The sequence below is a fragment of the Aplysia californica genome, unplaced genomic scaffold (assembly GCF_000002075.1).
Source record: "Aplysia californica isolate F4 #8 unplaced genomic scaffold, AplCal3.0 scaffold00317, whole genome shotgun sequence".
In the NCBI taxonomy this organism is placed as follows: domain Eukaryota; kingdom Metazoa; phylum Mollusca; class Gastropoda; order Aplysiida; family Aplysiidae; genus Aplysia; species Aplysia californica.
The window spans coordinates 731192-743042 of NW_004797587.1; the positions used below are offsets into that span (position 1 = coordinate 731192).

The window sequence follows — 11851 nt, forward strand, 5'->3', positions numbered from 1 at the left end:
ACAGACAGACAGACAGACAGACAGACAGACAGACAGACAGACAGACAGACAGACATATATAATGGACATAGGCATGTTTCTCTCCCTGTTAACATTTTTAAATTCAGTAGGCAAGCCGCAGTTGTTGTGGTAATTGACAGTTGGCTTGGGACGTGAAATTCCTTTCTCCACAGCAATGTTACTCCTGTGTCACACCATGTGTGGGCTCAGTAGTCTTCGATCCCTCAGAATTACGAAATGCTATCTGACATGTTTGGCCATTTTGATGGACTAAGACCATGGGGTCAGAAAACAAATTATGTTTTGTCTACTTTATCAAAATCGGAATCTTTATCGGGATAAATTTAAAAAATTGCATTCCGGAAAGCTGGACGTGTTGTAGAAATCAACTTTTTTCACGTCAAATTTATCAAAACTAGATCTAGGTACTTAGCAGATTGTAATTCTAGGGTAGCGCAGTGGTAAGGCTACCGGACTCGTAATCATGAGCTTGCAGTTTCTGGGCTTAGAGGCTCATGCGAGACGTTTTGTCCTTGGGAATACACTTAACGCGAAGGTAAAGTTCGGGATGGGAGGGTTGGGGGGGGGGGGTGGAAATGGGAGGGGTGCCTCCGTTTTAAAAACACAAATCTCTAACAAGTCTGAGCCAAGAAAATCGCCAAAGTCAAACAAGAAACAACAGAATGAGATAATGAAATAAAACATGCTAGAATCTATATTCGTTGTGTGTTGTATGAAAGTTTGTTTGTTGAATTTGTTGGGTTTTTTAAGAATCAACTCGTTAAGGTGGTAGCGAACACAAAATTAATTATGTCCAATCAGCAGAGGCATTGTTGTTCACATTTTGAACTAAAGTGCACCAATTAGAAAAATAAATTTGAATAGTGTATGCATGTGGTTGCCTGATATTGAAAAACAGAACTGAAAAATCTGTTTGAATAACGAAGTTTTGTTTCTTTTTTAACGTCTTGAAGGGCACAAAATGTGCGTTCTCTAGTATCAAAATTCAATGCCCCCGCCCCCTTTCCCCCCAACATAGAAACACACAAACACACAAACACACACACACACACACACACACACACACACAGACACACACACACGCACACACACACACAGACACACACATACAAACATACATTCACACACACACAGGCGTGCATGCATACACATGCACACACACACGCGTGCACGCATTGGACTAACACACGAAATAAAGTTATTCTTGCAGTATGATTGGCAATCACCAGCAATTATCCCTATGCCAACAGATGACCTCACAGCTATCACCAACGAATTATTCTCTGCCAACAAGTGACCTCACAGCTATCACCAACAATCATTTCTGACAACAAGTGACCTCACAGCTATCACTATCAATCATTCTCTGCCAACAGGCGACCTCACAGCAATCACCAACAATCAACTTTACAAACTTCAGTTAGAAACAGCAGCACCGAGACATTTGTTTTTGTTTATGCGTATATTTTATTAATAAAGAAGCAAATGGTTGCCTTACTTAGGCTCAATGTTTAAGACCAGCAATCGCACACTCGACCCGTCCACTTACAATCACGCACAGCCAGACGCATACACACCGAAACAAAATCACATGGCCCAGCTCATATGCAAATGAGCTGGGTGAGTTCATTATTCGGTGCTGCTGACCTAACGCCTATGATCTGCCAACAGGTGACCTCAAAGCAATCACCAACAATCATTCTATACCAACAGGTGACATCACAGCAATCACCAACAATCATTCTCTGCCAACAGGTGACAATCATTCTCTGTCAACATGGGACCTCACAGCAATCACCAACAATCATTCTCTGCCCTCAGGTGACCTCACAGCAATCACCAACAATCATTCTCTGCCAACAGGTGACCAGGCATCAATCACCAACAATCATTCTCTGCCCTCAGGTGACCTCTCAGCCTACCTGTCCCCCGCCGGCTCCAGTTCCCCGCTGCTCCAGTATGGCAGCCCGGCAGGGGACGCTGCGCTACCACTTACGTCATCGTCTCACCGGATTGATCTGCCCCTGAACTTGACCTATTTCGACTCTCACTCTGACACCATCTATGTAAGTCTTTTGTATATTTTTAAAAGTTTATCTTTATTTTTACTTTTTAAAATTTTGGTTTTATTTTATTTATCTCTGGGTTTGGAGTCTTTTTTTTTAGGTTGGGGTGGGGGGGGGGCAGTTTTTGTTGTTGTTTTTTTGTAAATGTTTCATGGCGCTCGCAACTGCACAAGGTCTTATTATAAGCGAGCGGGGCACTTGAAACATTTCCGTTTGGTAGGCATTAATTTTCAAATGTGCCCGGGTGGTGGCCGAAGCCTACCTTATTGATTTTAGGATCAACAAGGGATCTATAACTATACATGTGTATATCTATGTATCGGAGAAGGCTATGTAGTAGGTCTTGGTTGAAAGACAGCAGTAAGAATGGGCCAAGGAGTAGCTGTAGAAACAGAAAGAGTCAGGAGCCCAAAGGAATGGGAAAAGGGGACGGGGGTGGGGGTTGAAAGTGGAGACGAAAGAAGAGGACAGAACACGATTAGAGAGCAGAAAAGGAGGGGAAAGGAGAACATTTGTTAGTGAAGATAGTACGTCGCAATGAGGTTTCGAACCCGGGACCTAGTGGATGAGAGACGAACACCTTACTACAAGACCACAAGAGCCCCCCTTATGTAAGTCTGGAATACATATAGCTCTACCACTGTATATGTACGTTTACGCAGTCAATAATACATACATACATATATATATATATATATATATATATATATATATATATATATATATATATATATATATATATATATATGTATATGTGTGTGTGTGTGTGTGTGTGTGTGTGTGTGTGTGTGTGTGTGTGTGTGTGTGTGTGTGTGTGTGTGTGTGTGTGTGTGTGTGTGTGTGTGTGTGTGTGTGTACTATTACTATAATGATACATGCAATGATAATAATAAATATAATAAATAGCATTTGTATAGCGCAAATCCCCGCTCAACAGCAAGCTCTATGCACTTCACAATCTGTACTATTACCCCAGCAGACCTGAGAGCATTCTGAAACAACCTCAATTTCCTGGGAAGTAGACAATGCAAACAGCCATTTATAGGCGCTAAAACATTAACATACTAACAAGATCTTTCGCTGTCTATGGCCGGGTATCCATTTCCACCTGGGTGAAGTGAGGAAAATGCGTGTAAAGTGCCTTTCCCAAGGACACAACGTCGGGCCCGCGGCTCGAATCCCCGAACGCGCACCCTCACGATTACGAGTCCGGTAGCCTAACCACTAAGCCACTGATGACACATATTATTATACATTATGATACACTGGACCTTTAACTGACCCTAATTGCAGGTGAATAAGGATGGCTTCCTGAGTTTGGATTCTGCCCTCCCGTTCTACAACAGCAGCGGGTGGATAGAGAGGACAGTGGAGTCGGCTCAGGATAGGCCTATCATCGCACCGTTTTATTATGAGTGAGTGTACACTGGGTCATGATAGTGCTAGAATTATTTTACTATAAGTGAATAAGTCACACTAGATCATGATAGTGCCAGCATTACTTTACTAGAAGTGAATAAGTCACACTAGGTCTTGATAGTGCCAGCATTATTTTACTATAATGAACAAGTCACACTAGGTCTTGATAGTGACAGCATTGCTTTACTATGAGTGAGTGAGTCACTATAGGTCATGATCTCTCTTGCCCTTTTTAACTCCCAGTGGAGCACAGGTCATCAACAACATTACTCCAGCGAAACCTGTCCTGAGCATCCTTTTCTATCTGTTTCCATGATGTCCCCGCTTTTTCAATTTTCGCTTGTACCGCTCGCCTCCATGTCATCTTTGGTCTTTGGTCTTTGATAGTGGTCATGATAGTGCCAGCAATATTTTACTATGAGCGAGTGAGTCACTATAGGTCATGATAGTGCCAGCAATATTTTACTATAATGAATAAGTCACACTAGGTCATGATAGTGCCAGCAATATTTTACTGTAAGTGAATAAGTCACACTTGGTCATGATAGTGCCAGCAATATTTTACTATGAGTGAGTGAGTCACTATAGGTCATGATAGTACCAGCATTGTTTTACTATGAGTAAATAAGTCACACTAGGTCATGATAGGGCCAGCAATATTTTACTATGAGCGAGTGAGTGAGTCACACTCGAGAACCTGACATGACAGAACCACCTTGGTCACATTCGGTCATGATAGTGTCAACATTACGTCAAAGTAATTCACTATGAATGAGTTACACTGGATCAGGATTCGTTACGTCATTTTACTATGAGTTAGTTACACTGAAAAAGAATTATGTTCTGTTACGACATTTTACTGTGAATGAGTGCACATGATAATGATTTTATTAAATAGCCTACCATCATTTCGTCATTTTGTTATGCGTGAGCTACCCTCGATTAGGATAAGGAATACCACCAGAGGGCCCTAAGTATTTCAGCTATGAGTGGACGAAAACTTATAATGAGAGTAATATAATAATCTAGTTTACGTCAGTCATCTTAAAGGTACCATCAAACCTCCTCTAACGGCCAACTGTCCACGACACCTAGTCAGTGAAACCAGCAATCAAACCTCCTCTAACGGCCAACTGTCCACGACAAACAAGCTATCAAACCTCCTCTAACGGCCAACTGTCCACGACAAACAAGCTACCAAACCTCCTCTAACGGCCAACTGTCCACGACAAACAAGCTATCAAACCTCCTCTAACGGCCAAGTGTCCACGACAAACAAGCTATCAAACCTCCTCTAACGGTCAACTGTCCACGACAAACAAGCTATCAAACCTCCTCTAACGGCCAACTGTCCACGACAAACAAGCTATCAAACCTCCTCTAACGGCCAACTGTCCACGACAAACAAGCTATCAAACCTCCTCTAACGGCCAACTTACTGTCCACGACAAACAAGCTATCAAACCTCCTCTAACTGCCAACTGTCCACGACAAACAAGCTATCAAACCTCCTCTAACGGCCAACTTTCCACGACAAACAAGCTATCAAACCTCCTCTAATGGCCAACTGTCCACGACAAACAAGCTATCAAACCTCCTCTAACGGCCAACTGTCCACGACAAACAAGCTATCAAACCTCCTCTAACGGCCAACAGTGCCAAGTCAATGAATCAGTCAAACAAGCAGTCAAATAACCAAGAGTGCAACTGGTCTATCAACTATTCAGTCAATCAGTCAGTCAAACAATCAATCTATCAGTCAATCACTGTGATTACAGGAGTCCTGATCCTGCCCTTGCTGGAAATCGAACCCCTGGGAATGTGTTTGCTCGGCTCGTCACCCGAAGCTCCGCCTCTGACCAGTTCATGGATGGTAAGGAAACATAGCCACAACAAAGATTAATGATAGATAGATAGATGGATTATAATGGAAAGGACAATAGATAGATAGATAGATAGATAGATAGATAGATAGATAGATAGATAGATAGATATCGCAGCAATGTTTAGACTCATTTCATGTGCACTGTTAGCTTAGTTGTTGTTGTTCTTCTTCTTCTTCTTCTTCTTTTTCTTCTTCTTCTTCTTCTTCTTCTTCTTCTTCTTCTTCTTCTTCTTCTTCTTCTTCTTCTTCTTCTTCTTCTTCTTCTTCTTCTTCTTCTTCTTCTTCTTCTTCTAACGCTGGTTTCTCGTAAGAGTTTCCAAGTCTCTTTATTTTTATTTTTTTGCGCTGTTTTATCAGAGATCGACGTTAAATTAGGAGATGCAGCCTCTTAAATAATAATTTTATAGAGTTGAAAAGAGCGCTGAACCCATAACGTACTTGTACTAATATGTTAGGTCATTTTAGTTGTGTGGGTTTTTTTTTTTACAATTGTTTTCCTCTGTTGCCAGACCTTAGCGGTTATTTGATTCAGGCTGTGGTCAACGTTCCTTCTGACTTTTCTGCCAAAATGGTTGTCATAGCGACGTGGGTCAACGTGACGGACAGGCTACAGCTGTCGAGCGGATGTGACCTCACGAGCACATGCAAAGTACGTGAACTATTGCTTTTTTGTCTATGGCGGTTATCTTTTTAGCAAGTTGTCAAACATTTCGATACTTTCTTAATGGTTCTTTCTTTCTTTTATTGATTTTAAAAAATATAATGTTAATCATCATCATTTTAGTAGCTGTTTATTACACGGTTTTAATCTGATCCTTCTCATTAAGAGTAGACTACTGACATTTATTTTGTATATATAAATTGAAAGAAACAATTTTTAAAGAACAGTCCCTCAACTTCTATTTTTTAAACTTGGCAGAATGAGTTGCATAGTTCCCCGCGTCTCAACTCTCGGCAAGTACAATACGGACTGCATACTCGGTGCTTTCTATCTTTGTTTTATTTCCAAAGGAATCTGTTGTACTGAGTACTTTCGTATTTCTGCTGGGTAGTGGTGGGCAAAATCCGGATAACCGGATACTTCTCAGTGAAACATTATCCGAATTCAGACTCTTAAACTCTCTTTCCTGAACCGTTTGCCAAAGTGGGTGCACCTATATTTTGAAGTGGTTCTTCTAACCAATTTGCGGAAGCGGTTCATGACGCTTAATCGCAGAGAGGTGTATTAACATTATCCGGATTTTGCTAAAGCGACTCATTGCCCAGCCCTACTGCTGGCATGACCGAAGCTTTGTCAATGGGGATCTAAATTACTAACAGTCTTTTGGCTTCATTGTAGTCTCATTGTTTTGGCTTCATCTCCTCAGTCTTCAACCTTCCAAGCTGTTGTTGTGGCTGACGACAGCAACACCTTTGTCATATTTAACTACGAGAAGATGGAGATTCCTATCAGACAGTACTACCAGGTGGGCTCAGAACTTTCACTTTTGGCGTTGCAAGAGAGGTGGGGAGAGAGAGGGGGAGAGAGAAAGAGAGGGAGGGAGAGAGAGAGAGAGAGAGAGAGAGAGAGAGTGAGAGAGAGAGAGAGAGAGAAAGGGGGAGACAGGGGGAGACAGAGAGAGGGGAAGAGAGAGAGATAGAGAGAGATAGAGAGAGATAGAGAGAGAAGAAAAAAAAGAGAGAGAGAGAGAGAGAGAGAGAGAGAGAGAGAGAGAGAAAGAAAGAGAGAGAGGAGGGCGGAGGGAGAGAGGGAGGGGGGTCAGACTAACAGACAGACAGACAGACAGACAGACAGACAGACAGACAGACAGACAGACAGACAGACAGACAGACAGACAGACAGACAGACAGACAGACTGTTTACAGAGTGGTGGTGGTGTTTGAGCACACAAAACCTGAATGTAATGTCCTGTTGTCTTGTCCTGTGTATGTGGGAGTACATCTGACCATTGTAAACGACTGCCATTGTAAACGACCGAGACAATTTTTGGGGAGTTGAATAAAAGCTTTCCATTGTCATTGTCACAGTCATTGTCATTGTTACCAATGCCAATGTCATTTCCGTTTGAGGTTAGCGGGTGGTCTGTTGTGGTTTGCTTCCTATTACCTATCGAATTACTTTCGTCTTTATCTTTCCTCCTTTTTGTCTTTGTTACTCTCTTGTAACTCTTCGAATCTTCGGTAATATAACGACCCAATTGCGTTGCAAGTGCCTTAAAAGACATACTAAAAACAGAGATGGTTCGATTGTGTCTTGGGGTTGGGTTTTTGTTTGTTTGTTTGGTTGGTTGGTATTTTGGTTTGTTTTTCTAAAATGAAAATATCAGGATTATGAAACATGGTACATTAAATAATTACTTCGGCACGGCCTATAGTACAACATTTTGCTTTCACTTGAAAAAAGAGAGCTTGCAACGATAGCTCAATTACCACCATGCCTCGGCTACGGTGCAGATGAACCTGGTTCGATCCCAAGTGAGACATTCTTGAACTTGGGCAGTGTGTTGAGTTTTCAAGGCCCCCCACTCACTTGTTGGCTATAAGTTCTGTCAGAAATGCACGTTAAATTTGGAGGTCCCCCCCCCAAACCCCCTCTTGACCCTTTCACTGTATCTCCTGCAACTGTGTCAGACCCACCCCCCTGTCATACAACATACCCTAGTGGGTGGTTGGCGGGTGCTCTGGTGTGGTTTGCTCCTTCTTTCCTATAAAAAACATAGTCTTTATCTCTCCTCCTTCTTTTTTATGTTTGTTACTCTCTTGTAACACCTCTAATCTTCGGCATTTATATGACATTATTGTGTTCCAAGTGGCGTAAAAATTCTACTGAAACTTAAAAACAAAACAACGTACCCTCCCAGGCAGGTGTGAACGGCGGGTACCGGAGGGGCTGGACTAACGTGGTCCCGTGCCAGCATCGTTGCCCCGGCGACATGGACTACCAGTGGCTGTACAGCGCGCCAAGCCTTCAGGGCGCGGACGTCCGGGGGAGGTTTCTGCTGTCTGTGGGGGCGGAGCTGGTGGTCAGGGGGGGATGTCTGCCCGGTGCTTTCAGGACAGGTTGGTTGGTCTTTGGCTGGTGTTTTTGTTGGTGGTGGTGTTGCTGCTGCTGCTGCTGCTGCTGCTGCTGCTGCTGCTGCTGCTGCTGTTGCTGTTGCTGTTGTTGTTGTTGTTGTTGTTTTAATTGTTTTTGTTGTTGATTTTTAATGTTTGATGTTGTTCTGTTGTCGTTGTTTTGTTGTCGTTGTTTTGTTGTCGTTGTTGTTGTTGTTGTTGTTGTTGTTGTTGTTGCTGCTGTTTCTGCTGTTGCTGCTGCTGCTGTTGGTTGTTTGTGCTGTTGCTGTTGTTGTTGTTGTTGTTGTTGTTGTTGTTGTTGTTGTTGTTGTTGTTGTTGTTGTTGCTGTTTTGTTGTCTCATTGTTTTGTTTTGTTATTTTGTTGGATTTTTTGCGAGGGAAGGGGGTGGGAGGGGGTTGTTCTTAGTTGTTTTGTTGTGGTTTTAAGGGGATTTGTATTTTGTTCTCTGAAGTTACTTTTTTTTAAAAGACTCCTTAAGAAACGTGTAAGACAGTCTTTATGTTTTGTAAAACTTTCGACTAACCTTAAAGCTGATAGAACTGTTCACGGTTCATATCAAGACTCAGATTTTCCAGTGACCACAACTATAATATTACTCTTATTCCTTCCCTCTTCTTTATGAAGATAAAATTGATTTACTATCAGTTTTTTCTAGTTTTAGTAAGAGTTGTACGACACAATAAGTGCCGACGATTGGAGGTGTTATTAGAGAGTGGCAGAGATATATACAAAAAGAAAAATGTGAAGGAATAAGAACGATAGATGTTTGATAGGAAAGAAGGAGCAACCCATGCAAGAGCACCTTCCAATCTTCCACATTTTTTACTTATTCATTCATTCATTCATTCACTCATACATTCATTCATTCATTCATTCATTCATTCATTCATTCATTCATGGGTGGTTAGCTGCTGCTCTGATGTGGTTTTCTCCTTCTTTCCTATCAAACATCTCTGGCCTTATCTCCCCTCCTTCTTTTTTATGTTTGTTACTCTCTTGTAACACCTCTAATCTTCTGGCGCTCATATGACCGTATGCAGTTGCGAGCGCCGTAAAACCTCTACTAAAACAAAAAACAAAATTCATTCATTCTTCATTCATTCATTCATTCTTTCATTTCTCACCTCACAGGTCAGCTGATAGAAGTGTACCCCCAGAAGATCGGCATGTTCGGCGGAGAGAAGCTGGAGGTGTCGGGCCTGTGTTCCTCACCTGGCACACAAGTCACCTGTCGGTTCCGACCTCTGGACAATGCGTTCACCCCGCTGGTGACGCACGGGGAGATGAGGAACAGCATGCGCGGCTACTGCCCGGTGCCCATCCTCACATGGACGGGGGCCACTGTGGTCGAGTGGTCAGTGGATGGACGGGTGTCCAACCTGAGCAGGACCATCACTGCTGGTGAGTTGTGCTGATTGGAGACATGAGTTGTTTTGTTTTGTTTTGTTTGGGTTTTGAATGTACGTGTATCCCCCCCTTCCGCAAACACGGAGGAAATGGGGATGAAACCAAGCAAAGCAAAAAACAAGACTTACACATAGACATACTAACACACACATACACACACACACACACACACACACACACACACACACACACACACACACACACATACACACACACATATACACACACGCATGCATACACACACACATACACACAACAATTTAAAAAACCCAGTGTTTAATGGAAATGAACTGGAAAGATAAAATTCGAAGATTTCTGATTTTCAACCACTATGACGTTGTTAAGTCTCTTAAGTGACCATAGCTCAGACTCTGTCTGGGGCTCTCGTGGTCTAGAGATACATCGTTCGCCTCTTATTCAACTGGTACCATGTTTGAAACCTGAAAGCGAAGGGATATTTTTTTCTCTAAAGTTTTCTCCTTTCACCTCCTGTCCTATTTTCGTATCATGCCCTATCACCTGCTTTCATCTCAACTTTCTAACGCCACCCGGGCAAAATTCAAAATTAATTTCTATCAAAATGAAATTGCTTATTAAATTTAAGGTGTCCCACACATTCGTATGACCTTATTATGCTGTTGAAAGCGCCGTAAAACACTTATCAAACCATAAAGCATCTATCTTTAGCCGCTCCCCGTCTTTAACGGTCACCTTTCACCGAGATCTTGTGTACAGCAGATAGTAAAACGGACCGGGCTTCCTCAGGAACGTTCCGAATATAAATACCTCTCTATCCGTCAATCACTGCGATCTTGAGTGACAGTTAGGGAAAGGTTCGACTGCAGTTTACTTTTACCCAGTATTCTTCTCTCTGGTCGTCCATATCTAGTGCACCGGAGTCTGTGGTGTAGCGGTTAGGCACTTCGCTGTCTCACGCAGGAGACCCGAGTTTGATTACCGAGTGGGGGAAGATTTCTATCCAGTATATAGGTCTTTATACGGGGAAGTTCTATTCCTCTCAGCCTGGGTCTGTCTGCTGGGATGTTGTATCCCTCTCAGCCCGGGTCTGTCTGCTGGGATGTTGTATCCCTCTCAGCCCGGGTCTGTCTGCTGGGATGTTGTATCCCTCTCAGCCCGGGTCTGTCTGCTGGGATGTTGTATCCCTCTCAGCCCGGGTCTGTCTGCTGGGATGTTGTATCCCTCTCAGCCCGGGTCTGTCTGCTGGGATGTTGTATCCCTCTCAGCCCGGGTCTGTCTGCTGGGATGTTGTATCCCTCTCAGCCCGGGTCTGTCTGCTGGGATGTTGTATCCCTCTCAGCCCGGGTCTGTCTGCTGGGATGTTGTATCCCTCTCAGCCCGGGTCTGTCTGCTGGGATGTTGTATCCCTCTCAGCCCGGGTCTGTCTGCTGGGATGTTGTATCCCTCTCAGCCCGGGTCTGTCTGCTGGGATGTTGTATCCCTCTCAGCCCGGGTCTGTCTGCTGGGATGTTGTATCCCTCTCAGCCCGGGTTGGCCCTGACGGACAGGGTCGGAAGTCCGGCTCCTACGTAGTCTAAACTGAGTCGATGGGGATGTAAAAAATATATTTTAAGAGAATAAATTCCTATCCCCCCCCCCCCTTCAGTGCTCCCTGACCGCATGGAGAAGAACGTGCAGTTCACGCGGGACCTGTACCTGCAGTGGTTCACACGGAACGCTTCCAGCATCACCGTGGAATGGAACCCCAGCGGTCTGTCTCTCGATCCTAGCGCGCAGGTCAATATCAAACTGATCGGGTACAGAGAGGATGAGGCCAATAACCGGGTGAGTGGATGTCTGTCTGTCTGTCTGTCTGTCTGTCTGTCTGTCTGTCTGTCTGTCTGTCTGTCTGTCTGTCTGTCTGTCTGTCTGTCTGTCGATATTTATTGTCTATCGATCTGTTGATGTACATACGTACATGTATTAACATGTATTGCTATGTCCGCCATTAGAACAAC

At 43.4% G+C, this 11851-nt stretch overlaps 1 protein-coding gene across 1 annotated transcript in view; it reads left to right on the plus strand.

Moving 5' to 3' along the window:
* Positions 1–1667: 1667 nt before the first annotated feature.
* Positions 1668–11851, plus strand: part of LOC101850576 (protein mesh) — a gene marked incomplete in the record, with an annotated part of 34230 nt that continues 24046 nt past the window's right edge. The window contains 8 exon segments of the mRNA XM_013084788.2: positions 1668–2087; positions 3381–3502; positions 5285–5379; positions 5901–6040; positions 6759–6857; positions 8253–8451; positions 9600–9869; positions 11500–11678. Of these exon segments, the coding sequence (XP_012940242.1) occupies positions 5373–5379; positions 5901–6040; positions 6759–6857; positions 8253–8451; positions 9600–9869; positions 11500–11678 (894 nt within the window).